This window comes from Procambarus clarkii, chromosome 66 (assembly GCF_040958095.1).
Source record: "Procambarus clarkii isolate CNS0578487 chromosome 66, FALCON_Pclarkii_2.0, whole genome shotgun sequence".
Lineage (NCBI taxonomy): Eukaryota > Metazoa > Arthropoda > Malacostraca > Decapoda > Cambaridae > Procambarus > Procambarus clarkii.
In genome coordinates, this window is record NC_091215.1 from 10,125,035 (window position 1) to 10,152,358 (window position 27,324).

General features: G+C 42.4%; 1 protein-coding gene across 2 annotated transcripts in view; it reads left to right on the forward strand.

Moving 5' to 3' along the window:
* The window catches only part of LOC123747873 (UDP-glycosyltransferase UGT5), an 88,963-nt gene that overhangs the window by 22,884 nt on the left and 38,755 nt on the right, over positions 1-27,324 (forward strand). The window contains exons 5-8 of one of the 2 annotated variants that reach the window (XM_069309814.1): positions 180-344; positions 1,073-1,295; positions 2,258-2,477; positions 10,063-12,964. In XM_069309814.1, coding sequence (XP_069165915.1) covers positions 180-344; positions 1,073-1,295; positions 2,258-2,477; positions 10,063-10,345 — 891 coding nt within the window. In that variant the 3' untranslated portion in view covers positions 10,346-12,964. Of the gene's footprint in view, positions 1-179; positions 345-1,072; positions 1,296-2,257; positions 2,478-10,062; positions 12,965-27,324 lie in introns of those variants that run through there. The other variant, XM_069309816.1, reaches the window with a different exon arrangement.

The window sequence follows — 27,324 nt, forward strand, 5'->3', positions numbered from 1 at the left end:
ATACTTGAAGGATAATGCATACTTACTGTCAAAAAACTATTTTCCGTTGATTTTTTAATTGTGCAATCAAATTTATTAACACATAGCAGGTTTATAACTGAGTGCACTGCAGAGTTGCCAGATAGCCTACATAAAAGGAATTTCATGACTCTTTGGTGAGTGTCGGAACCATTCCTCAGATCTCTGCGCAGTTCCCGGAGTTGCCACCGCTGTTGGACCTGGAGAGGAACATGAGTCTGACGTTGATCAACGGCCACTTTAGTACTGGTATACCACTGCCCCTCCTGCCCTCACAGGTGGAGGTGGGCGGCATGCACTGTCGACCCGCCAGCCCTCTGCCTCAGGTGAGTTGTCCTGCCCTCACTGGTGGGGATGGTCGGAATTCACTGTCGACCCGCCAGCCCTCTGCTCCAGGTGAGTTGTCCTGCCCTCACTGGTGGGGATGGTCGGAATTCACTGTCGACCCGCCAGCCCTCTGCCCCAGGTGAGCTGTCCTGCCCTCACTGGTGGGGATGGTCGGAATTCACTGTCGACCCACCAGCCCTCTGTCCCAGGTGAGTTGTCCTGCCTTCACTGGTGGAGGTGGGTGGAATTCACTGTCGACCCGCAAGTCAACACTCGTGACTCGGGAACTCTCATGAGAAGATAGAGGATGAAAACTAACCCATGGGGAGGACTTGATATCACTCAGTATCCCATGCTAAGAAAATAGGTTGTCAAGATGTAGTGTGGAGGAAAACTGTTACAAGTACAGGACGACAAGCTATTGGTGTGGACCTGGTGTGTATCTAGGGTTTTGTGAATATTCACATATAGATATATGTGTATATTCACAAATTTAATTCCGTTAAATAACCACCAGATAGTTGTTCACGTTGTTAGTTAGTCACGCAGCTCTTTACAAGGATACAAATCTGCACACAGGATGATTTATCAATCTTGCTAGCCATGCCCAACTAATCTTAGCCTAGCTCAAACCAATCAACTGAGCCTATCACAGTCTAACCGAAGCTAAAACATTCTAACCTAACAATACGTTAGTGAGTAAGATGTGTACATACCCACTTTACAGGATCTGGAATCGTGGATCATAGGAGCGGGGTCTGCTGGCGTTGTCTACTTTAGCTTGGGCTCGGTTGCGCGTGGAACCTCCGTGCCAGTCAAGTATCGCGACTTCTTAATCGAGGCTTTCCGCAGGCTGCCCCAGCGTGTCCTCTGGAAACATGAGGAGGAGCTGGAGAACCTCCCTGACAACGTGATGATCAACAAGTGGCTTCCCCAGCAGGATATTCTTGGTGAGGTTATTTATAAGGTTATTTATAAGAGGTTATTTATATATGTCATGGGTTCGTATCCTGGCCGGGGAGGATTTACTGGGCGCAATTCCTTAACTGTAGCCTCTGTTTAACGCAACAGTAAAATGTGTACTTGGATGAAAAAACGATTCTTCGCGGCAGGGGATCGTATTCCAGGGACCTGCCGGAAACGCTACGCGTACTAGTGGCTGTACAAGAATGTAACAACTCTTGTATATATCACAAAAAAAAAAAAGTGAACGGTGGACGTTAGACCAAAATGTCTGTGTAACATATGCCTATGCTTTATCAAAAAGTCAGAATAAGAAATACAAAAATAAAAGTATCACTGTTAGCACACATACTGCCTTCAGGCAACATAGTTACAAACTGATCCACTAATAGAGAAATACAAGAGATTATTAGTTTGACAAATTAGTTTTTTTATCATCATCTGCATTTTAATACCACTAATTCACTTTAATGATTAAAACCCTATCATCTGCTGCCCACCACAACATGAAGGTGTTCATCACGCGCTGAGGCCTCCTCAGCCTTCAGGGGGCCGTCTACCATGCCACTCCTCTGCCCATAATAATCCTGATGTCCATGTTTTGGAGAAGAGGAAAGAATAATAAAAGAAAAATCAAGAAGTCAAAACCACAACCCTTAACCAAAACATAGACATCAACATATACTATAAAAAAAATTGCGACCTCCTCTTTAAAACAGCCAGGAGCCAATCGAGAACCCTATGCAGTTGGCAATGTGGCATATATGTACCCCTGCCCCCATTAAGGATGTGAGCTTCAATTTAATGATATCTGTAAGAAATACTATTATGAATTTGATCAACCACTAGAAAATGCATAAAATTATTAAATAGACATTTTGTCTTTTATAGTCATATGTATTTTAATAATTACAATCCAATATAAAGACTAACACCCTGTGGACTGCAGCCCACCACAACGTGAAGGTGTTCATCTCGCACTGTGGCTTCCTCAGCCTGCAGGAGGCCATCTACCACGCCACGCCCCTCCTCGCCCTACCCATTTACTCCGACCAGCCCAGGAATGCCAAGTTAATGAGGGACGCTGGTCTGGGTCTCATGCTGGTGTGGGAGGAGCTCACTGTGGACTTGATCGTCGACGCTCTCACCGATATCATCAACGACCCCAAGTACGTAGTTATAAAATTATACTTGTGGACTTATTATGGTATTATCCAGTAAGCTGAAGGACTTGCTTTTAAAAGTGCCAGATGTTCTAGCGGAGGGTTAGAAGAGTAGGAAGACACCTTAACTCGCCTAGTCCTTAGAACCCCGAATATGTACTGAACACTTCCATGGTGTACTAACAGTTGTCTACGGCTGGGGGGTACGATGGATGGTTTGACAATGAATTAAACCAGACAATTAAATGAAAGGGCATGTATACCATTGGTGGATCAGCCAGCATACTCCATGATCCAGATAGGATTAAAATAATTACCCTAAGTACTTCGTAGTTCGTGACATGAACATAATAATAAATATATCAAGACATCCTCTTCTTAAACATCCTTCCAGACCCAATTGAATATAAAATGGTACTGGTATTGGTAGAGGTTACAACACTTCAATAATTGATCCATGACAAATGACCGGACATCTATTAAACTCGTATTACTGCCTAACTCGCCGTCACTCTTCAGGGAAAGCGAGTCGACAAGAGCTCAGCCGTTAGGTTGAGTCAATGATACAGAGTCTGATTAAGGGCAGAACCTTCCCTGAATGACCCTTGCCGCTACACTCTACAGGAAGTCACACTTGTTTCCTCAAAGGGAGTCACACTTGTTTCTCTGCAAGGAATCACACTTGTTCCGCAAAAAGGGGTCATCCTTGTTCCTCAAAAAGGGGGCCATCCTTGTTCCACTAATGGGAGTCACACTTGTTCCTCAAAAGGGAATCACACTTGTTCCTCAAAAGGGAATCACACTTGTTCTACCATAGTGGATCACACTTGTTCCTCTGCAGGGAGTAAAACGTGTTCCTCTGCAGGGAGTAAAACGTGTTCCTCTGTAGGGAGTAAAACGTGTTCCTCTGCAGGGAGTAAAACGTGTTCCTCTGCAGGAGTCACACTTGTTCCACCACAGGGAGTCATACTTCTTCTTCCACAGGAAGTCACACTTGTTCCTCTACACGTATCCCAATTGTCCCTCTGCAGGAAGTCAGACTTGTTCCTCTCCAGGAAGTCACATTTATTTCTCCAAAAGGGGCCACACTTGTTCCTGTGCAAGTAGTCACACCTGTGCCACCACAGGGAATCACACTTGTTTCTCTGCAGGGAGTGACATTTGTTCCTTCAACGGTAGTCACACTTGTTCCTCCAAAAGGGGGTCACTCACTTGTGACACCACAGGGAGTCACAATTGTTTCTCCAAACGGAGGAGTCACACTTGTTTTTCCAGAGGGAGTCACACTTGTTTCGAAACAAGGAGTCAAACGTTTTCCACCATATGAAGTCCCACATTTAAGTTGAAGTAAAGGGGTCTAGTAGCTGAGTGGACAGCGCGAAGGACCCGTAATCCTGTGGCCCGGGTTCGATTCCCGGCGCCGGCAGAGACAAATGGGCAGAGTTTATTTCGCCCTCATGCCCCTGTTACCTAGTAGTAAATAGGTACCTGGGAGTTAGACAGCTGTTACGGGCTGCTTCCTGTGTACTCACCTATTTGTGCTTGCGGGGAGCTATGATTCTTTGGTCCCGCTTCTCAACCGTCAGTCAACTAGTATACAGATTCCTGAACCCAATGGGCTCTATCACATCTACCTTTGAAACTGTATATGGAGTAAGCCTCCACCACATTACTGCCTAATGCATTCCATCTGTTAACTACTCTGACACTGAAAAAGTTCCTTCTTACGTCCTTGCGGCTCATTTTGGTACTCAGTTTCCACCTGTGTCCCCTTTGTTCGCATACTACCCGTGTTAAACAGTTTATCCTTATCTACCCAGTCAATTCCCCTGGGAATTTTGTAGATAGTTATCATGTCTCCCTTAACTCTTCTGTCTTCCTGTATCACAAGGTGCATTTCCCCAACCTTTCCTCGTAACTCATGCCTCTTAATTCTGGGACTAGCCTACTGGCATATCTCTGAACTTTTTCCAGCTTCGTCTTGTGCTTAACAAGGTATGGGCTCCATGCTGGGGCCGCATACTCCAAGATTGGTCTTACATATGTGGAATACAAGGTTCTGAATGATTCCTTACACAGGTTCCTAAAGGCTGTTCTGATGTTAGCCAGCCTCGCATATGCTGCAGATGTAATTCTTTTTATGTGGGCTTCAGGAGACCGGTTTGGTGTGATATCGGGAGGACGGGCTGGATATCAACTCTTAGATCTTTCTCTCTGTTTCTTGAAGTACTTCATCTCTTATTCAGTATCCTGTGTCTGGCCTCCTGTTTCCACCCACTGAGTTTCATTACTTTGCATTTACTCGGGTTAAACTTTAGCAGCCATTTGTTGGACCATTCATTCAGTCTGTCTAGGTCATCTTTTTTTTTAGATATATATATACAAGAGTTGTTTCATTCTTGTACAGCCACTAGTACGCATAGCGTTTCGGGCAGGTCCCTGGAATACGACCCCCACGAAGAATCGTTTTTACAACCAAGTACCCATTTTAGTTGTTGAGTTAAACAGAGGCTACAGTTAAGGATTTGCACCCAGTAAATCTTCCTCGGTCAAGTTACAAACCCATGACAAAGCGCTCGCGGAACGCCAGGCGAGTGTCTTACCACTACACCACGGCGACTAAGACATCCTAGTCTATCTCCTACTGTCATACTCTGTTTTAATCCTCCTCATAATTTTTGCACCATCAGCAAACAGTGAGAGGAATGATTCTAAACCCTCTGGGCGATCATTTACATTTATAAGATGCAGTACAGGTCCAAGGACTTACACCTGCGGGACTCTACTGACGACGTCTCGCTAATCTGAGATCTTGCCCCTCTCAGTGACTCGCTGTTTTCTGTTGCTTAGGTACTCCCTTATCCAATGGAGTACCTTCCCTTTCACTCCTGCCTGCATCACCGGCTTTTTCACTAGCCTCTTGTGTAATATTGTGTCAAAGGCTTTCGGGCAATCCAAGAATATAAAGTCTACCCACCCTTCACTTTCTTGTCTGATTTTTGTTTGCCAGGTCGTAGAATTCAATTAATCCTGTGGGGCAGAACTTGCCATCCCTGAACCCATGTTGATGCTGTGTTACAAAGTTCTTTCGCTCCAGATGTTCCACTATATTTTTCTCACAATCTTCTCCATCAGCTTGCATGGTATGCAAGTTATAGACACAGGCCTGAAATTCAGAGCCTCCTGTAAATCCCCCCTTCTTGTATTTTGGGACTACATTAGCCGTTTTCCAAATTCTTGGCACCTTCACTTTTGCCAGTGATTTGTTATAAACTATGAAGAGTGGCAGGCACAGTGCTTCCGCTCCTTCCTCCAGTATCCAAGGGTAGATTCCATCTGGACCTAAAGTCTTTGTTACAACCAATTCTAGGAAAAGGTTCCTTACTTCCCCACTGGTAATCTCAAACTCTTCTAGTGGATCCTGGTTAACTATTCCCTCTCTTATCTTTTGAGCTTCTTCTTGCTCTAAAGTGAAGACTTCCTGGAATTTCTTATTCAGTTCCTCACACACTTCCTTGTTGTTTGTAGTGAATCCGTCTGCCCCTATCCTTAATTTCATTACCTATTCCTTTGCTGTTGTTTTTCTCCTTTTTCTGTTGTGGCTGTGCAGCAATTTAGGTTGAATCTTTGCCTTGCTTGCGATGTCATTTTCATACTGCCCTTCTGCCTCTCTTTTCAACTTGATATATTTATTCCTGGCACTCTGGTATCTTTCTCTGCTCTCAAGTGTCCTGTTATTGATATAGTTTCTCCATTCCCTGCTATACTTCTGAGTGATGTACTCCATCATGTCTTGGGCCGTCTTTCCCCTGAGCTCTGTTTCCCATGTTATATCTGTTAGGAATTTTCTTATCTCCTCATAGTTTCACTTTAGGAATGCCTGCCTTTTGTTTTCGGTTCCCCTCCTCGAGTTCCATAACCCTTCTTCAACCAGATACTCAAACGCCAGTACACTGTGGTCGCTCATTCCTTCTGGGGTCTCGAAACCAATTTCCTTTATGTCGGAGTCCTTCAGAGTGATGACTAGGTGGAGCCTCTCTGGTTCATCGTGTCCTCTCATCCTTAGGGGTTCCCTGACATGCGGGCTTAGAAAGTTTCTTGTCGCTACATCAATAGTTTGGCTCTCCACGTATCCTCACCTTCATGCAGTTCGTTGTTCTCCCAATCTATCATTCCGTGAGTGAAGTCCCCCCATGACGAGCAGATGGGATCTATTTCTACAGGCAGCAGAGGCTGCCCTCTCAATTATAGTGTTAACTGCCATGTTGTTGTTGTCATACTCTTCACTGAATCTTCTGTCATTTGATGGAGGGTTATATGTCACTGCTACTACTATTCTTGGTCCTCCCATTATCCTTATGCCTGTTATGTAGTCTCGGAATCCTTTACAGCCCGGGATAGCTATCACTTTGAAACTCCATTCCTTTCTCATTAGTAGGGCCACTGCCTCCTCCCCTACCTTCCTTCTCTTTCCTTATTACTGTGTAGTCCTGGAGAAACACCACATTTGTTATGATTCCTGAGAGTTTTATTTCTGTGAGTCCGATTACATCCGGGTTCACTTCTTGTGCTCTTTCCCTTAGTTCACTTGCCTTGCTTTTGAACAAGTTTGAACAAGGAACAAGTTTGACTCCATGTGATGGAACAGGTGTGATTCTCTGTGGAGGAGTCAGTGTGAATCCCTGTGAGATAATAAATGTGACTCACTGTGAATGAATAATTCTGACTCCTTGTGTAGGAATAAGTGTTACTCTCTTTGGAGGAAAAAGTGTGATGCCTTGTGAAGGAACAAGTGTGACTACCTGCAGAGAAACAAATGTGGCTCCCTTTCGAGGAACAAATTTGACTCTCTACTGAGGAACAAGCGTGACTTCTTGTGGAGGAACAAATTTGATTCTTTTCTGATGAACACGTGTGACTTCCTGAGAAGGAACAAGTTTGACTACCTGTAGTGGAACAATTGTGACTCCTGCAGGGAACAATTGTGACTTCTGCGGGGAACAAGTGTGACTCCCTCCAGAGGAACAAGTGTGACTCCCTGTGGTCCAACAAGTGTAACTTCCTGTGGTGGAAGAAGTGTATCTCCTTATGTAGGAGCAAGTGTGAATCCCTGTTGATGAACAAGTGTGAATCCCTGTTGATGAGCAGGTGTGAATCCGTGTGGCGGAAAAAGTGTGACGCCTGCAAAGGAATAAGTTTGACTCCCTGCAGTGGAACAAGTGTGATTCTCTGTGGTGGAGCAAGTGTGACTCCCTTTTGAGGAATAAGTATGACTCCCTGTTGTGGAACAAGTGTGACTCTCTGTGGTGGAAAAAGTTTGAGTCCCTGTTCTGGAGCATGTGTATTCACCTAGTTGTGCTTGCAGGGGTTTAGCTTTGCTCTTTCGGACTGTCTGTCAATTGTCAATCAGTCAACGGTTATAAACTACTAACTATTATTTTTCTTCACACACACACACACACACACACACACACACACACACACACACACACACACACACACACACACACACACACACACACACACACACACACACACACATACACACACACACACACACACACACACACACACACACACACACACACACACACACACACACACACACACACACACACACACACACACACACACCACACACATACGTTAGACGTTAGATGTTAGAAATAATTTTTTCAGTGTCAGGGTAGTTAACAAATCGAATGCATTAAGTAGTGTTGTTGTGGAGGCAGACTTCAAACACAGTTTCAAATGTAGATATGATACAGCCCAATAGGCTCAGGAATTTGTACACCAGTTGATTGATAGTTGAGAGGCGGGACCAAAGAGCCAGAGCTCAACCCCCGCAAACACAACTAGGTGAGTACACACATTCAGGAGGAGGTGGAGTGGTCCTACTCATGAGAAAGAAATGGAGTTTCAAGGAGATGGTTATTCAAGGCTTTGAAGGGTCTAGAAACTACATAACAGGCACCATGACGATAGGAGGACCAAGAGTAGTAGTAGCAGTGATATATAACCCTCCACCAAACGACAGAAGTCCCAGGCAAGAGTATGATAGAAACAACATGGCAGTTAACAATATAATTGAGAGGGCAGCCTCTGCTGCCTGTAGAATTCGATTCCATCTGCATATCATAGGTGATTTCAATCACGGAAGTGAGAACAAAGATCCGCATAGAGGAAAGGAGACATGGAGAGCTAAACTACTGGAGGTGGCAACAAGAAACTTATTAAGCCTGCATATCAGAGAACCCACAAGAGTGAGGGGAAACGATGAACAAGCGAGACTCGACCTAGTATTCACTCTGATTGAATTCGACGTGAGGGAAATTGACTTCGAGGCCCCAGTAGGAATGAGCGATCACAGTGTACTGATATTTGAGTATCTGCTCGAAGAAGGATTAAAGAACTGGAGAAAGAGAACTGAAAGCAAAAGGCTAGCATTCAGTAAGGAAAACTATGAGGAGATGAGAAATTTCCTAACGGATATAACATGGGAAACAGAGCTAAGGAAAAAAGACGGCCCAAGACATGATGGAATACATCACACAGAAATGTAAGGAGGCAGCAGAAAAGTTTTTCCCGGAACAAAAGGTAAAAAATTAAGTACAGATGAGAAACCCATGGTTTAATCAGTGATGAAAGGTAACTAAGCAAGTAAGTAAAAGAGCATGGAGAAACTACAGATATAACAGGACACCTGAGAGCAGAGGAGGATACCAGAGAGCCAGGAATGAATACCTCAGGGTGAGAAGAGAGGCAGAAGGGCAATATGAAAATGACATAGCTAGCAAGGCTAAGACTCAACCCAAATTGCTACACAGCCACATCAGGAGAAGGTCAACAGTGAAGGAACAGGTAATGAAACTGACGATAAGGCCAGACAGATTCACTACAAACGACAAAGAAGTGTGCAAGGATCTCAATAGGAAATTCCAGGAAGTCTTCACATTGGAGCAAGGGAAAGTTCCAGAAATAAGAGAAGGAATAGTTAACCAGGCACCACTAGAGGAGTTTGAGATTACCAGTGGGGATGTAAGAAAGCTTTTGCTAGAGTTGGATGTGACAAAGTTCAGTATACAAGAGCAGAACAGATTCATTGAAGAGCAGGGGGTGCCATAGGCACTATCAGAGAACATTGTATAAACGTCGGAGGTCTACAGTTGTTCAACATCCTTCCAGCGAGTATAAGAAATATTGCCGGAACAACGGTGGATATCTTCAAGATTAAACTAGATAATTTTCATCAAGAACTGCCGACCAACCGGGCTATGGTGGGTATGTGGGACTGCGGGCCGCTCCAATCAACAGCCTGTAGGATAAGGCTCCCACAAGTCAAGCCTGGCCTTGGGCAGGGCTTGGAGAGTAGAAGAACTCCCAGAACCCCAGCAAGCTCGTATAAACGTTATGATTTTAAAAGGTGGATTGTTCTTGGGTTAAATATAAGTAATACTTTTATGTGATATCTAAACCATTTAAATTTCTAATTATATAGGTACACTTCTTCATCTGGTATTTTAAATAAAAACTCAATATAATTATTTGTGACTGTGATTGCGTTTTTCCTTCTTACATCCCTGGTGGTCAGGTATAAGGAAAACGTGATCAGGAAGTCAGTGAGGATGAGAGACCAGCTGACGTCGCCCAGGGAACGGGCAGTGTTCTGGACGGAGTACGTCATCCGCCACCGTGGGGCCCCCCAGCTGAGGTCCCCGGCGGCACAGCTCTCCTGGGTGGAGTTCCTTATGCTCGACATCCTGCTCCTCCTCCTTCTGGCTCTCTCCCTTCTCCTTTTCATCCTACATCGCATCTTTAGAATTGTCACTACTATACTTTTTAGTGGTGATGGCAGAAAGAAAAAGTCAGATTAAGGCACCTTCAACACCTCCTATGGAAAATACTTATTTGTTATTGTACCTTTAGGAATTTTTTTTTTTAGTATAAGAGATAAACACAACTCAATATAATTATGTTTCAGTTCAAAGAATTAAAACTATCGAACCCTAGTTTCTAACAAGGTCAGAGATTGTTTCCCTATGGTGTAATTTTAATAAATGCTCATTCATTGGATATTGTTGAGTATAGTTTGTATGACATGCAAGTGAGGGTAGAATGGCATTGCATCTTTTGTTTACCATCGTGATGCACTGGGAAAGACAGACCTCAGGCCTGGGTAAGAGTGCATGATTACCTTTCATGGTGTTTTATTGTGGGCTCTCTGGTCCACTTATTTGAACATTTGCTGTAGCTCTGCTCAAGATTAAATACAACTATCATATCTTAGTTAACAGCCCTGGATTGACCATTAAGTAAAAAAGCATGTGCTTATGGCCTCAAGTAAAGAGCGGGTTCCATAGAGCTTTTTCCAATGTCAAATTTGCATTGGACCATGGCGTAGTATTGCAGCTGAACCTTGACCCATTAAATGGTGGCTCCACTATAAATGAAAAAAATATTAATATTAATATAATTATAGTACTAACAAGACTAATGATACTTTATTCAATGAAATACAACAAAATTCTAATCTGGCCATTGCCATATGGTCAACGGAGCAACCTCAGCTCGCTTTAAAATGTGTTCGGTACGACAGTACATGTCAAGCAACACTTGTTAGCGTAGCGGACATGCGGTGCTCAGTGGCTCACCACGCATCCGTACATTGCAAGTTCCATCACAGCTCACACTGGCCCAAATCTGAGCACCCAACATCACCCAGAAAGTGTTTCCATAAGATTTTGGAAGCTTTTGAATTTATAGCTGAAAACAAAAGTCACAAGAAGCCACAAGTCACAAAAGAGACACTAGAAGAGAAGCAAACAATATTGCAAATAAGATGCAAGAGGTAGACTTTCATTTTATGTTCATGTTCAAGGGTAAGATCCAGCATAATTCTCGTAGAGGAAGTAAAGTTCAAAAAAGTTATGATGTGAACTTTAAAGCATGGGAGCCGGTCGGCCGAGCGGACAGCACACTGAACTTGTGATCCTGTGGTCCTGGGTTCGATCCCAGGCGCCGGCGAGAAACAATGGGCAAAGTTTCTTTCACCCTATGCCCCTGTTACCTAGCAGTAAAATAGGTACCTGGGTGTTAGTCAGCTGTCACGGGCTGCTTCCTGGGGGTGGAGGCCTGGTCGAGGACCGGGGCGCCGCGGGGACACTAAGCCCCGAAATCATCTCAAGATAACCTCAAGATCTCAAGATGGTCATATCTGTATGGTTCATTACCTGACAAACTGCATAATTCAAGGGATAACCTTGAAAGACACTAAGCAATTGCAAAGAAAATGCTACCAGACGTTGATTACAAAGAAGCTCAAACTCGACAACGGGAAGAAGGTACCCAGTGATGGAGAAGCACCAGAGGAAGACCATAATGCTCGAGATAAATTTTGCATCACCAACTTTTATTCAATTATTGACAAAGTTATAACTGAGATAAGAGAAAGAAGGAGAGAATTGTACAAAGAAATGGCAGGTAGAGTTTCTTTTTCTGTGATGTACAAAAAATGTCCCTTTCATCATCAACTGAAGTTGAAAGATACTCTGAGTGTTGTCAAAATATGATTGATGTTTACTCAGAAGACTTGACCACTGACTTCTCAGCTGAGCTTCAGCAGCTTCACTCACTTGTGCGACATAAGTTTAGTGCAACCAAAATTAAAAAAAAAATTGTCATGCTGAACTTTACAAAATAATTGTAGAAGAAAATATTTTGTGCCTTTCAAAATGGAGACGTTTGCTTCCGCATATTTTTAACATTAATTGGTCACAAGCTTCACAGCTCAACGTTCACTTTCTCAGTTGAATTATATAAATTTTTTAAAAAGAACAGCTATTCGACAAGACAAGCTGGATGTCTCATATCTGCTAAATATTGAAGTAGATTTGTTACATCAGATTAATTTTGAGGATATGAGCAAAGACTTTGCAATTTAAAAAAACACGATTAAACTTTCTGCAATATAACTAAAGTTATAACTAAGCAGAAGCAAACTTTATTTTGCATCATTGATTCGTGTAAGTTAAAATGCATTGTAGCTCTAAAACAAGAAAGCAATGGAATAATAGGTATTTTGTTTTATACAAATAACGGCATTTATTTAATGGGACATATCTATTTGACGGTTTACTATGGTTTTATTTTGAATAACATATATGGCATATGGGGGTACCATAATTTTTCAGTACATAGATCTTCTAAAAGTGTTAATCCGGGATTGTTGGTGAGAATTAATACAGTACAGAGAATATACACACTAGCCATAAGTAGGTGTTTTGGCGCCAGTAGTACCCACCAAATGTACCCAGTAATTATGGAGTGAAAGTAAGATACTAATAAGTATTGAGGTCATCAGAGGTGGGGGATGCCGCCACCTCGATATGAGTATCAGTTCGATGAATCTGTGTGTAAATTAAGTCTTTGAAAATGTAATAAGCATTACGAAACGCGTTCAGGCGTCAGACAATAAAAAAAGGAATTTTTGACAATTGATATTTTTATTACCATCGACAGTGAAGAAAAACATAAGAAATACTGAGAAAATTTGTGTTAGAATTATTATTCTTACCTTTTCGGCCACATTCAACAACATATGTTTACAAGAAAGACTGCTACCAAAAAATACTATATATATATATATATATATATATATATATATATATATATATATATATATATATATAAATATATATGTATATATATGTATATATATATATATATATATATATATATATATATATATATATATATATATATATATATATATATATATATATACATATATATATATGTCGTACCTAGTAGCCAGAACGCACTTTTTGGCCTACTATTCAAGGCCCGATTTGCCTAATAAGCCAAGTGTTCCTGAATTAATAAGTATTCTCTAATTTTTTTCTTATGAAATGATAAATCTACCCTTTTCATTATGTATGAGGTCAATTTTTCTTTATTGGAGTTAAAATTTACGTAGATATTTGACCGAACCCAACCAACCCTACCTAACCTAACCTAACCTATCTTTATAGGTTAGGTTAGGTTAGGTAGCCGAAAAAGTTAGGTTAGGTTAGGTTTGGTAGGTTAGGTAGTCGAAAAGCAATTAATTAATGAAAACTTGGCTTATTAGGCAAATCGGGCCTTGCATAGTAGGCTGAGAAGTGCGTTCTGGCTACTAGGTACGACATATATATATATATATATATATATATATATATATATATATATATATATATATATATATATATATATATATATATATATATATATATATATATATATATATATATATATATATATATATATATATATATATATATATATATATATATATTGGTGTATACTGGCAGCAGGTTTTCTTTCAAACATGTTTCATTGAATATAACCGCATATTCTGTATTTATTATTTTCTGGTTTAGGGCTTCTATCCCTCTATTTTCTTAGCATCAGGGCTTAATTGAAATAGGAGTTCTCCAAAACTCATTTTCGTACTTTTAAGGTGAAGAAAAGAAGTGATTTACTATAGAGTGTATTACACTTATTTGTATAATTTGCACAACGTTTCGAACCTCCATGGTTCATTCTCAAGTGAACAGATCTTACAATACTAGTTGATTTTATACCCGCATTAGGTCAGGTGATAATACAATGAATAAGAAAATAGTTAGAGGGATAGAAGCCCTAAACCAGAAAATAATAAATACAGAATATGCGGTCATATTCAATGAAACATATATATATATATATATATATATATATATATATATATATATATATATATATATATATATATATATATATATATATATATATATATATATATATATATATATATATATATATATATATATATATATATATATATATATATATATATTTATATATATAAATTGTGACGGTGTTCCCCCCCTTATATTTCTCCCACTCCAGCTGTAAGAGTCATATCTACTTTGCCCGAACGTTCTCTACCTTCCAGAGAACAATTTGACATATGTGGGAGCATGAGGTGTTCTCGCATTGGCGAGAAATTAGCCAAAGAAGAGTGTTTTGGCCAGTGGCTTAGGCCCATTAGGACGCCAATATGGCGCCGGCCCCTACGTTTTCCCGCCAAGACGTTATGAGGTCAGTGGCACCAGATTGGTCAAGAACGGTGACGTGGCACAGGGAGCCAATGAGTAACGCCCTTGGCAAGTATGACGTCACAAGTGCAGTGGGTCCAAACGGAGCGTCCCGTGGCGCCAAGAAGTTAGACACGACACGTCGAGGGGGTCGGACGTGCGATCGGGGGTCCTGTCAGTCTGACAGTTTTCACCCCTCTCTGGTGGATTTACGCATCACCTGTGGTCTGCAAGTACCCTGTGAGGTCTTCCTAAACTCCATGTGTCGGACAGAAGAAGGAATGGCCGAGAAACGAGCAACAAGTGCTCCAGTGACAGGTGCTTTGCAAGAAGTGAAGTCTGAGCAGTGACGTCCGGCTTCGACTGTACAGTTTCACCAGTTAGGTGATGACGTAGTGGCTGGGCCATTCCACTGTGAGGAAGGAGAAGAACGAGCTAGCTGGGAATACGAACGACTGCAGCCGTGAGTGAGGACTGCAGACATAGCTGTGAGGAGGAGGCGACGGCCAGGAGACCGACTCCAACCCTTCAAGAGGTTGTGGAGTAGCACGGAACCTACAGAGGGAAGAGTACGGAGAAGACGTGTTTTTGGATGATGGTTGAGTTCCTGGGAAGAGCATCAGTGTGTGTGTAGGGGCGTTCCCTACAACGAGTCGAGAGACGGGACCAAGAGCTTCAATTCAACTCTCAACAGAGGGCGAGTCCACATCATTGATGGTGGAAGTAGGTAATTCAGTTTTCCCTCCCATTCCCCTTTAGTTAGCTATTAGCCGGAGTATCTTCTATGTCGTGAGCAGGGCTCATCAATATCTATGTTTCTGGTGAGACATAGTTGTGGGGAGATGCTATAGAGCTCTCGTAATATATATGTATGGTGTGTGATTGCACCTGTGGTTTTGGTGAAGAGATTACTGTGACCAGAGTATCTTCTATGTCGTGAGCAGGGCTCACCAATGTCTATGTTTCTAGTGAAACACAGTTGTGAGGAGAGGCTATAGAGCTCTCACGAGAGAGGTATATATATACGGTGTGTGATTGCACCTGTGGTTTAATGAAGAGATTTCTGTGATGAGGACATTTATATTCATGTCATTTATATTATAATTTTGTGCCAGAGGATATATATATAAATGTACAACTTAGTAGTGTGAGGCTGTGTGCCTAGTATTACCATATTATATCAAATATTGATGAAGAGATCTATATATATATATATATATATATATATATATATATATATATATATATATATATATATATATATATATATATATATATATATATATATATATATATATATATATTAGTATATTTTGGTAGCAGTCTTTCCTGTAGACATATATTATTAAATATGACCGAAAAAGTAAGATTAATAATTCTAACAAGAATTTTCTCAATCTTTAGTACATTACGCTTCACTGTTCGAGGTAAATCAAAAATCACTTCTCCAAAATTCATTTTTATTTCTAGTCTGACGCGACACGGGCGCGTTTCGTAAAACTTATTACATTTTCAAAGACTTCACAAATACACAACTGATTAGAACTTACGTATCTCTGATTTTATATCTACATTTGAGTGAGGTGGGAGGGGTGATGTGGCATTAACACAAGACAGAACAAGAGGGGATATTAATAGGGTATTAAAAGTATCAACACAAGACAGAACAGAAACAATGGGTATTGAATAGAAGTGTTTGTAGAAAGCCTATTGGTCCATATTTCTTGATGCTTCTATATTGGAGCGGAGTCTTGAGGTGGGTAGAATATAGTTGTGCAATAATTGGCTGTTGATTGCTGGTGTTGACTTCTTGATGTGTAGTGCCTCGCAAACGTCAAGCCGCCTGCTATCGCTGTATCTATCGATGATTTCTGTGTTGTTTACTAGGATTTCTCTGGCGATGGTTTGGTTATGGGAAGAGATTATATGTTCCTTAATGGAGCCCTGTTGCTTATGCATCGTTAAACGCCTAGAAAGAGATGTTGTTGTCTTGCCTATATACTGGGTTTTTTGGAGCTTACAGTCCCCAAGTGGGCATTTGAAGGCATAGACGACGTTAGTCTCTTTTAAAGCGTTCTGTTTTGTGTCTGGAGAGTTTCTCATGAGTAGGCTGGCCGTTTTTCTGGTTTTATAGTAAATCGTCAGTTGTATCCTCTGATTTTTGTCTGTAGGGATAACGTTTCTATTAACAATATCTTTCAGGACCCTTTCCTCCGTTTTATGAGCTGTGGAAAAGAAGTTCCTGTAAAATAATCTAATTGGGGGTATAGGTGTTGTGTTAGTTGTCTCTTCAGAGGTTGCATGGCTTTTCACTTTCCTTCTTATGATGTCTTCGATGAAACCATTGGAGAAGCCGTTATTGACTAGGACCTGCCTTACCCTACAGAGTTCTTCGTCGACTTGCTTCCATTCTGAGCTGTGGCTGAGAGCACGGTCGACGTATGCGTTAACAACACTCCTCTTGTACCTGTCAGGGCAGTCGTTGTTGGCATTTAGGCACATTCCTATGTTTGTTTCCTTAGTGTAGACTGCAGTGTGGAAACCTCCGCCCTTTTCCATGACTGTTACATCTAGAAAAGGCAGCTTCCCATCCTTTTCCGTCTCGTAAGTGAAACGCAGCACGGAACTCTGCTCAAATGCCTCCTTCAGCTCCTGCAGATGTCTGACATCAGGTACCTGTGTAAAAATGTCGTCAACATACCTGCACTATATGGCCGGTTTCAAGTTCATGTCGACTAAGACTTTTTGCTCGATGGTACCCTTGTAGAAGTTTGCAAACAGGACACCTAGGGGAGAACCCATGGCGACCCCATCTACTTGCTTATACATGTGCCCATCCGGGCTCAAGAAGGGTGCCTCTTTAGTACAAGCTTGGAGTAGTTTCCTCAGAATACTTTCTGAAGAAATCCGGACTCCACCTGCCAAAGATCATTGGGGAATATAAACCTGGATATGCGTATGGAAATGTCAAGACGCACAAGCCTGGAAACCCACTTCGGCCAATCATTAGCCAGATACCCACACCCACGTACAGACTGGCGAAGCGACTCAACGGCCTGCTGACTCTTTATGTTCCTTGCGCCTTCAGCCTGAAGTCTCCAAAGGAATTTGTTGACTTACTGCGGGGCACACGGGCCACAGGGATAAGAGCCTCGTTGGACGTAGAATCGCTGTTTACCAACGTACCTGTGGACGAGACAATCGGAATGATAGCCGACAGAGTGTATCGTGATCCAGCCTGTACTCCTCTTGACATGCCAGAAAGTATTCTGAGGAAACTACTCCAAGCTTGTACTAAAGAGGCACCCTTCTTGAGCCCGGATGGGCACATGTATAAGCAAGTAGATGGGGTCGCCATGGGTTCTCCCCTAGGTGTCCTGTTTGCAAACTTCTACATGGGTACCATCGAGCAAAAAGTCTTAGTCGACATGAACTTGAAACCGGCCATATACTGCAGGTATGTTGACGACATTTTTACACAGGTACCTGATGTCAGACATCTGCAGGAGCTGAAGGAGACATTTGAGCAGAGTTCCGTGCTGCGTTTCACTTACGAGACGGAAAAGGATGGGAAGCTGCCTTTTCTAGATGTAACAGTCATGGAAAAGACCGGAGGTTTCCACACTGCAGTCTACACTAAGGAAACAAACATAGGAATGTGCCTAAATGCCAACAGCGACTGCCCTGACAGGTACAAGAGGAGTGTTGTTAACGCATGCGTCGACCGTGCTCTCAGCCACAGCTCAGAATGGAAGCAAGTCGACGAAGAACTCTGTAGGGTAAGGCAGGTCCTAGTCAATAACGGCTTCTCCAATGGTTTCATCGAAGACATCATAAGAAGGAAAGTGAAAAGCCATGCAACCTCTGAAGAGACAACTAACACAACATCTATACCCCCTATTAGACTATTTTACAGGAACTTCTTTTCCACAGCTCATAAAACGGAGGAAAGGGTCCCGAAAGATATTGTTAATAGAAACGTTATCCCTACAGACAAAAATCAGAGGATACAACTGACGATTTACTATAAAACCAGAAAAACGGCCAGCCTACTCATGAGAAACTCTCCAGACACAAAACAGAACGCTTTAAAAGAGACTAACGTCGTCTATGCCTTCAAATGCCCACTTGGGGACTGTAAGCTCCAAAAAACCCAGTATATAGGCAAGACAACAACATCTCTTTCTAGGCGTTTAACGATGCATAAGCAACTGGGCTCCATTAAGGAACATATAATCTCTTCCCATAACCAAACCATCGCCAGAGAAATCCTAGTAAACAACACAGAAATCATCGATAGATACAGCGATAGCAGGCGGCTTGACGTTTGCGAGGCACTACACATCAAGAAGTCAACACCAGCAATCAACAGCCAATTATTGCATAACTATATTCTACCCACCTCAAGACTCCGCTCCAATATAGAAGCATCAAGAAATATGGACCAATAGGCTTTCTACAAACACTTCTATTCAATACCCATTGTTTCTGTTCTGTCTTGTGTTGATACTTTTAATACCCTATTAATATCCCCTCTTGTTCTGTCTTGTGTTAATGCCACATCACCCCTCCCACCTCACTCAAATGTAGATATAAAATCAGAGATACGTAAGTTCTAATCAGTTGTGTATTTGTGAAGTCTTTGAAAATGTAATAAGTTTTATGAAACGCGCCCGTGTCGCGTCAGACTAGAAATAAAAATGAATTTTGGAGAAGTGATTTTTGATTTACCTCCAACAGTGAAGCGTAATGTACGAAAGATTGAGAAAATTCGTGTTAGAATTATTAATCTTACTTTTTCGGTCATATTTAATAATATATATATATATATATATATATATAATATATATATATATATATATATATATATATATATATATATATATATATATATATATGTCGTAGCTAGTAGCCAGAATGCACTTGTCAGCCTACTATGCAAGGCCCGATTTGCCTAATAAGCCAAGTTTTCATGAAATAATATATTTTATCTAATTTTTTTCTTATGAAACGAAAAAGCTACCCATTTCATTATGTATGAGGTCAATTTTTTTTATTGGAGTTAAAATTAACGTAGATATATGACCGAACCTAACCAACCCTACCTAACCTAACCTAACCTATCTCTATTGGTTAGGTTAGGTTAGGTAGCCGAAAAAGTTAGGTTAGGTTAGGTTAGGTAGGTTAGGTTGTCAAAAAACAATTAATTCATGAAAAATTGTCTTATTAGGCAAATCGGGCCTTGCATAGTAGGCTGACAAGTGCGTTCTGGCTACTAGGTACGACATATATATATATATATATATATATATATATATATATATATATATATATATGTCGTACCTAGTAGCCAGAACTCACTTTTCAGCCTACTATGCAAGGCCCGATTTGCCTAATAAGCCTAGTTTTCATGAATTAATTGTTTTTCGACTACCTAACCTACCTAACCTAACCTAACCTAACTTTTTCGGCTACCTAACCTAACCTAACCTATAAAGATAGGTTAGGTTAGGTTAGGTAGGGTTGGTTAGGTTCGGTCATATATCTACGTTAATTTTAACTCAAATAAAAAAAAATGACCTCATACATAATGAAATGGGTAGCTTTATCATTTCATAAGAAAAAAATTAGAGAAAATCTATTACTTCAGGAAAACTTGGCTTATTAGGCAAATCGGGCCTTGCATAGTAGGCTGAGAAGTGAGTTCTGGCTACTAGGTACGACATATATATATATATATATATATATATATATATATATATATATATATATATATATATATATATATATATTAGTATATTTTGGTAGCAGTCTTTCCTGTAGACATATTTTATTAAATATGACCGAAAAAGTAAGATTAATAATTCTAACACGAATTTTCTCAATCTTTCGTACATTATGCTTCACTATTGGAGGTAAATCAAAAATCACTTCTCCAAAATTCATTTTTATTTCTAGTCTGACGCGACACGGGCGCGTTTCGTAAAACTTATTACATTTTCAAAGACTTCACAAATACACAACTGATTAGAACTTGCGTTTCCCTGGTTTTATATCTACATTTGAGTGAGGTGGGAAGGGTGATGTGGCATTACATTTGAGTAAGGTGGGAAGGATGATGTGGCATTAGAGGATATTAATAGGGTATTAAAAGTATCAACACAAGACAGAACACGAAACAATGGATATTGAATAGAAGTGTTTGTAGAAAGCCTATTGGTCCAAATTTCTTGATGCTTCTATATTGGAGCGGAGTCTTGAGGTGGGTAGAATATAGTTGTGCAATAATTGGCTGTTGATTGCTGGTGTTGACTTCTTGATGTGTAGTGCCTCGCAAACGTCGAGCCGCCTGCTATCGCTGTATCTATCGATGATTTCTGTGTTGTTTACTAGGATTTCTCTGGCGATGGTTTGGTTATGGGAAGAGATTATATGTTCCTTAATGGAGCCCTGTTGTTTATGCATCGTTAAACGCCTAGAAAGAGATGTTGTTGTCTTGCCTATATACTGGGTTTTTTGGAGCTTACAGTCCCCAAGTGGGCATTTGAAGGCATAGACGACGTTAGTCTCTTTTAAAGCGTTCTGTTTCGTGTCTGGAGAGTTTCTCATGAGTAGGCTGGCCGTTTTTCTGGTTTTATAGTAAATCGTCAGTTGTATCCTCTGATTTTTGTCTGTAGGGATAACGTTTCTATTAACAATATCTTTCAGGACCCTTTCCTCTGTTTTATGAGCTGTGGAAAAGAAGTTCCTGTAAAATAGTCTAATAGGGGGTATAGGTGTTGTGTTAGTTGTCTCTTCGGAGGTTGCATGGCTTTTCACTTTCCTTCTTATGATGTCTTCGATGAAACCATTGGAGAAGCCGTTATTGACTAGAACCTGCCTTACCCTACAGAGTTCTTCGTCGACTTGCTTCCATTCTGAGCTGTGGCTGAAAGCACGGTCGACGTATGCGTTAACAACACTCCTCTTGTACCTGTCAGGGCAGTCGCTGTTGGCACACTACACACTATTCAATGTGTGTAGTGTCTCTTTCTAATGTTAAAGTGCACGACCCAGCAGCAAGGAATCAAGCCTTCACGATAAAATATCGCCAGGATCTGATTCGTGATCAGATATACAAGGCAGAGAATGAAATCAAAGACAAAAAAACGCAACTACTTCATGCTACAAACGAGTGGAGAAATAGCAACATCGACCATAGTATCCGTACCCGCATTGAACAACACCTCGACATCCTCACAGACCAACATCACCTCAGCACTGAAACAAGGATTATCAAGAAACTAACAACATTATATGGAGGACCTATGGCAATTCCACGACCAAGAGATGGCTTCCTGAACCTTGCAGGAATTAACCTCACTGAGGACCAAGTCACTCTCCTAAATCTGGGCATAAACTGTCATGTTATGTCCAGACCGAGTGAAATGGCCCGGAAAGTGGAGTTGGAAATTCTGTTGGACGACATATTCGACCTCGAGACACAAAAGAAGGTCACTACCAAAGATACCTTACAAGCAGAACTTATTGCAGAAGGAGGAAAGAATCGAGGCAACTACAGAAGCACCATACTGTCCCCCGAGCTTAGAGCGGCAGCTAAAAGCCTTCGTGAGAACAAGGAGATAGTTGTCAGGAGAGGTGACAAGTCGCCAATATATGTCATTCTTAAAAAAGACGAATATCTGGCGAAAATGAACATCATACTCTCTGACCAAACTAAGTTCCAAAGGGTAACGAAGGACACTACAGCCGAATTAAAAGCAAAGGTCAACAAACTGATCGAAACTGTGAACGCCAAGAAATCCGGACTCCACCTGCCAAAGATCATTGGGGAATATAAACCTGGATATGCGTATGGAAATGTCAAGACGCACAAGCCTGGAAACCCACTTCGGCCAATCATTAGCCAGATACCCACACCCACGTACAGATTGGCGAAGCGACTCAACGGCCTGCTGACTCCTTATGTTCCTTGCGCCTTCAGCCTGAAGTCTCCAAAGGAATTTGTGGACTTACTGCGGGGCGCACGGGCCACAGGGATAAGAGCCTCGTTGGACGTAGAATCGCTGTTTACCAACGTACCTGTGGACGAGACAATCGGAATGATAGCCGACAGAGTGTATCGTGATCCAGCCTGTACTCCTCTTGACATGCCAGAAAGTATTCTGAGGAAACTACTCCAAGCTTGTACTAAAGAGGCACCCTTCTTGAGCCCGGATGGGCACATGTATAAGCAAGTAGATGGGGTCGCTATGGGTTCTCCCCTAGGTGTCCTGTTTGCAAACTTCTACATGGGTACCATCGAGCAAAAAGTCTTAGTCGACATGAACTTGAAACCGGCCATATACTGCAGGTATGTTGACGACATTTTTACACAGGTACCTGATGTTAGACATCTGCAGGAGCTGAAGGAGGCATTTGAGCAGAGTTCCGTGCTGCGTTTCACTTACGAGACGGAAAAGGATGGGAAGCTGCCTTTTCTAGATGTAACAGTCATGGAAAAGGGCGGAGGTTTCCACACTGCAGTCTACACAAAGGAAACAAACATAGGAATGTGCCTAAATGCCAACAGCGACTGCCCTGACAGGTACAAGAGGAGTGTTGTTAACGCATACGTCGACCGTGCTCTCAGCCACAGCTCAGAATGGAAGCAAGTCGACGAAGAACTCTGTAGGGTAAGGCAGGTTCTAGTCAATAACGGCTTCTCCAATGGTTTCATCGAAGACATCATAAGAAGGAAAGTGAAAAGCCATGCAACCTCCGAAGAGACAACTAACACAACACCTATACCCCCTATTAGACTATTTTACAGGAACTTCTTTTCCACAGCTCATAAAACAGAGGAAAGGGTCCTGAAAGATATTGTTAATAGAAACGTTATCCCTACAGACAAAAATCAGAGGATACAACTGACGATTTACTATAAAACCAGAAAAACGGCCAGCCTACTCATGAGAAACTCTCCAGACACGAAACAGAACGCTTTAAAAGAGACTAACGTCGTCTATGCCTTCAAATGCCCACTTGGGGACTGTAAGCTCCAAAAAACCCAGTATATAGGCAAGACAACAACATCTCTTTCTAGGCGTTTAACGATGCATAAACAACAGGGCTCCATTAAGGAACATATAATCTCTTCCCATAACCAAACCATCGCCAGAGAAATCCTAGTAAACAACACAGAAATCATCGATAGATACAGCGATAGCAGGCGGCTCGACGTTTGCGAGGCACTACACATCAAGAAGTCAACACCAGCAATCAACAGCCAATTATTGCACAACTATATTCTACCCACCTCAAGACTCCGCTCCAATATAGAAGCATCAAGAAATTTGGACCAATAGGCTTTCTACAAACACTTCTATTCAATATCCATTGTTTCGTGTTCTGTCTTGTGTTGATACTTTTAATACCCTATTAATATCCTCTAATGCCACATCATCCTTCCCACCTTACTCAAATGTAATGCCACATCACCCTTCCCACCTCACTCAAATGTAGATATAAAACCAGGGAAACGCAAGTTCTAATCAGTTGTGTATTTGTGAAGTCTTTGAAAATGTAATAAGTTTTACGAAACGCGCCCGTGTCGCGTCAGACTAGAAATAAAAATGAATTTTGGAGAAGTGATTTTTTATTTACCTCCAATAGTGAAGCATAATGTACGAAAGATTGAGAAAATTCGTGTTAGAATTATTAATCTTACTTTTTCGGTCATATTTAATAAAATATATATATATATATATATATATATATATATATATATATATATATATATATATATATATATATATATATATATATATACTGAAGTTATTGAATAGTGTGTTCATATAATTGGTGATTTATTGTGTTAATTGCCAGTGTAGTGAGATACTGTGATCATGAAGGGATAATAGGCGCCTCACGCCCAATATTTGAGGGTATAGTGAGCAGTAACAATACAGTAAATATTGTGAGGGGGCGTGGCATCTCACGAGTTGAGAAACGTTCGATAACACTGCGTTTGGAGCATGGGAATTGCGCGACGGCAGGAAGTGTTGCCATTCTGGTGTGTGCCAGAATTGTGAAGAGGAGAAGAGGGGGCGGCGTTTGTTCCTTTACACTGTTGTTGATCCAGAGATATGATCCTTTAATCTTTTAAGTAAACTACAAAACCACCTTCGTGTTTGTGTTCCCCCTCCATTACTTTGTTGCTATTGAGACTACATAAGAGAGAGAGTTATTTAAACAAATACTTACCTGATACCAAATTTCTTATTGTTCTATTACTACCATATTACTATTCCACTGAGGTGTTACTGGTCACGGTAAACACCAGTTGGCGACCTTTAGTGAGCGGTAGAGCCCTCTGTCGGGTCGGGCACATGATCAAGTGAAGAGATCGTGTTCTCACTCGTCTTCGGCTATGAGGCCGGCTGGAGATAGATTGGGAGACTCTCCGGGTGAACAGTGGCACCATGAGGATTGAGTGAAGACCCGTGGGGCTACGGCAAGTCACGTTCATCACTAGTAATACTTGGTGGTGATTGGCCAGAGGGGCAGAAACCCCGACATTGGCAACCTTGCCAAGATATCAAATCCCAGACACCCCGACATTGGCGACCTTGCCAGGATAGCAAATCCCAGACACCCCGACATTGGCGACCTTGCCAGGATAACGATCAGGATAACGATTAAGATTGTGGTGTTTAATAGTGGCCATAGGTATTAGGTACAGGTAACAGATATTCACTCATAGCACAAGTATGGAGGACGAGAAGGTAGCAAAGTTTATTGACACCAGCGATGAACAGGTGCTGGAGGATTGCACCAAGGCACAGCTGCAGTTGATAGCTGACCACTTTGGAATCCCGTTGAGATCCTCCAAAGTGGGAGAGAGGAGGCTTGAGACTGTGGCACAGCTCAAGGCCCGAGATGAGGCTTTGAGGGAGGAATGGCCACAGACACCTGCCAGTGCAGGGGAGAATTTAAGCATTGGTGGAAGCAGTAGGGGATCCAGCAGCAGCAGGCGAAGCGTTAAGCTGGAGATGATGAAGCTGTAGCTGGAAGCACAGCTGAAGCGTGAAGAACGAGAGGCACAGCTGAAGCGTGAAGAACGAGAAGCACAGCTTAGGCGTGAAGAACGAGAAGCACAGCTGAGGCGTGAAGAAAGAGAAGCACAGCTGAAGTGTGAAGAGCGAGAAGCAGAAGCACGGCTGAAGCATGAAGAACGAGAAGCACAGCTGAAACGTGAAGAAAGAGAAGCAGAAGCACAGCTGAAGGGTGAAGAAGCACAGCTGAGACTGAAGGAGTGCGAGCTGGAAGCCAAGCTGAAGCAGCAAGAGATTGAAGCTAACAGAGAGGTAGAGCTGAAGCGGGCTGAACTAGGGCTAGCCCCACCCGTACCCCCACAGCAGGAAGACTGCCGGGTGCGAGAACGCGATTTACCGGTCTTTGTGCCTAATAAAGCTGAGGGCTTCTTTGACCATTTCGAGAGGGTCGCTACCTTGAAGAAGAGACCAAGAGCAGAGTGGGCGGAGCTGGTCCAGGGTAGGCTCACCGGTGAAGCTCGCGAGGCTTACAATATGCTTGACCTCAAGGAATGCTCCATTTATGATGCTGTGAAGAGAGCAGTGCTTCACTCGTTTAAGCTGACTCCAGAGTGTTATAGGAAAAGGTTCCGAGAATGTACCCGTTCGCCAGGTAAATCGTATGCAGAGACGGCGAGAGACATGGAAAGAGACGCTACGAAGAAGACGATGGAAGGTGCGAGGAAGACCCACAGAACGACGGCCTCTGGAAGCGTCGCCAGGGCGATCAGTGGTGGAAGGTCACCGCCCGGAAGGATCCGCTGCTACAACTGTGGAGAATATGGACACTTCGCGCGGGATTGCAAGCACCCTAAGCAGCAGTGGAACGTTGCTTTCGTTCAGGTGGAGGACCAAGTGGCCGAGGACATGCGGGGTGAGCCCGTACCAGGTGTGGAGAAGAGAATTCACCCGTTCGTGTGTAAGGGGACGGTAAGGATGGGGGAGGCAGACCCCATTCCTGTGAAGATATTGAGGGACTCCGGGGCTGATTTTACCCTGGTGAGTAGAATCCTGTTCCCCGAGGGTCACGAGAATACCAGTGTGGGGGTGGCTGTTGTGACCACTGTGGGAGGCCCAGTGAGGATGCCCCTGCACAAAGTAACTTTGGATTCTGATCATGGCTGCCAGACCCCAGTGGTGGGGGTCTGTGCCGCTATGCCCAAGATGGAGGCGCAAGTCATCCTTGGGAATGACGCCTGTGGAGGATGTGTCCTTCCTAATCTCATGAAAAGCAAAGAGTGCTTGGAGCACTACAGAGAGAAAGGCGGAGTATTAGACGCCTGTGGGAACGAGAAGGAAATCGCCGAGGTGGCCTTCCCTGTATGTGTTGTGATCCCAAGGCGGTGCGACGAGCACGGAGTGAGTGCTTCTGATGGGGCTGAAGAGGAGACGTCTGACAGCCTGGGAGTCGATCACCTCTTTGTGGAACCCGGAGAACAAATGGAGGGCGAAGGCAACCCGGATGGTGAGCTACAGGTGACCCTCGCCAGTTCTCTTGGGGTGGGCCGCGCTCGTCTGGGGGAGTTACAGCAGGTGGAGTTCCCAGAGTTAATTCGGGAGGCCAAAGGAGGACGTGTTGGTGCCAAGAGGGCCACTCATTTTTATCTGCAGGATGGGATGCTGATGAGACAATGGAGACCTGTGAGAATTGAGGCCGGAGAA